Source organism: Propithecus coquereli, unplaced genomic scaffold, assembly GCF_000956105.1.
Source record: "Propithecus coquereli isolate 6110/MARCELLA unplaced genomic scaffold, Pcoq_1.0 Scaffold246, whole genome shotgun sequence".
In the NCBI taxonomy this organism is placed as follows: domain Eukaryota; kingdom Metazoa; phylum Chordata; class Mammalia; order Primates; family Indriidae; genus Propithecus; species Propithecus coquereli.
In genome coordinates, this window is record NW_012148019.1 from 2,344,960 (window position 1) to 2,347,049 (window position 2,090).

Genomic DNA, 2,090 nt, shown 5'->3' on the forward strand with positions numbered 1-2,090 from the left:
CTTAGCTCAGTTGTTGTTACAGCTGGGTCTTAACAGGCCCTCTTTGGTCATACTGATGCCCGTCAACATCCCAGACGATAAATGCTGTTAAATCACCATACACACTGCCTACTGTAACAGTGATTATATGGTAGGAAATAGGATCTGATTCCTAATGGTTAAAATTTGGCACTTCATTCACTTTAGCTCAAGTTCAACCTCTGGGACGTCCATGACTCCATCTTGTCGATTTGGAGGAGGCACCTTTTGTGTTCTAGCATTTCGTCCACACCACAGATGTGGCTGTTGCTTCCTTTCGTGGCTCACTGCACTTGTGCTGTTTCCCTAACTGAGGACTCTGAGCTTCCGAGGAACAGGGATCATTTCTTGCTGGGAGGTGGTGCAGGCGCAGAGAACACGGACTGGCCCGAGTTCAAATCTGTGCCCTGCTGTTTACTGATAGACGTTGAATAACTTAGCCTCTCTGTAGAAAGCATTATGCTAAGTGAAAGACACAGCAACACTTCCTGGAGTGTTTGTTCTGATGTTTAAATGAAGAAACACGTGCGAATGATGAAGCACTGTGCCTGCCAAGCGCTAAGTTAGCGTCTTCTCTCGCGCCCTCCCCCTCCTTAGCTGTGTGTGGCAGCACTCAGTGCCGTGTTTGCGCACAGTAGGTACGCAGTGTTTCTTGAATTTATGCTCATTAAATTAGAGAAGGACTCACTTTTTCTAGAGTATCTATGTTCTTGAAAGTGAAGAGTTTTATTAATTACATGAAAAATATTTCTATTTTGCATATAAGGAAACAAAAAGGGCTTATTTCTTTTTCTTATACTAACAATTATGTTTCATGCTTTTGCTCCATCTTTCCCATTCTGCAGCAGCCAAACTCAGAGGGTTCTTCGGATTCTGCCACGCTGCCCAGACTGGAAGAATTCTGCATCCCTCTCATCCAGTCACAGCAGTCGGCAGAAGGGGGCCAGTTTGAACCTGACAACATTCAGACTCAGCCAAATCAAATTCAGCTGTCCACAGCAGCCCGAGATTCAACTCCTGTAGCGGTTGATCCCCCAGAAAGACAGTCTGTTTCTGGTAGGTTTACGCTTATCGCATGTGCTCACAATTGACAAATACGATGGTTTGGTGTGTTGCTAAAAACCTTCATTTATCTCTTCTATCCCTTCATTTATCCCTTGAAAGATGGCTGACTTTAGCATTTGTCTTAAGACCTCATGTTTGGACTCAGTTGTTCTCTAACTTTGTGCTCTTCTTTTTTTCCTGCAATTTTTTGGGGAGTTCACATTTTTATAGAGTAAAACTTGCCAGTTTTCAAGTGTAGAATTGAGTTTTGACAAATGTGTACAGTCTTCTAACCGCCGCCACAATCATGATACAGAACGTTTTATCAGTCCGAAAGTTTCCTTGTGCCCCTTGAGGTCAATCCATTTGCTAACTTGCTGGTCTCTGGCATGCCATTTCCCCTTTTCTAGAATTTCATATAAATGGAATCATGTAGTATATAGTTTTAATGTCTGTCTTCTTCCAATTACCATGATATTTTAGAGTTTCATTTATGTTGTTGCCAGTATCAAAGATTTCTTCCTATTTATTGCTGAGCAGTGTTCAGTGTATGGATATACCGCAATTTACCTGCTCACCAGTTGATGGACGTCCGGGTTGTTTGCACATTTTGGCCATTATGAATAAAGCTTCTGTGAACATTTGCACACAGCTCTGTGTATAGACATGTTTTTATTTCTGTTTAATATATACCTAGGAATGTATTTGCTGGGTCATATGGTAACTGCATGTCTAACTTTAAGAAACTGCCAAAATGTTTTCCAAAGGTGCTGTACCATTTTGCATCCCCACTAGCAAGGTATAAAAGTTCCAGTTGTTCCACATCCTTGCCAACAGACGGTATTGTCAGTCTTTTTTAATTTTGTCAAGCTAGTGGGTATGTAGTGGTATGTTATGGTAGTTTTGATTTGCATTTTCCGTTTACCATGATGTTCACCATCTTTTTCATGTGCCTATTTGCTAGTCATCTGTCTTCTTTAGTTAAATGCCTATTCTTTAGTTAAATGCCTATTTTTGAATTGGGTTAT

The 2,090-nt window shown here is 41.1% G+C and overlaps 1 protein-coding gene across 2 annotated transcripts in view; it reads left to right on the forward strand.

Annotated features, from left to right (window-relative positions):
• The window catches only part of TDRD5 (tudor domain containing 5), a 126,212-nt gene that overhangs the window by 112,687 nt on the left and 11,435 nt on the right, over positions 1-2,090 (forward strand). For both annotated transcript variants that reach the window (XM_012646531.1, XM_012646532.1), the window contains one exon: positions 864-1,074. In XM_012646531.1, coding sequence (XP_012501985.1) covers positions 864-1,074 — 211 coding nt within the window. The remainder of the gene's footprint in view (positions 1-863; positions 1,075-2,090) is intronic.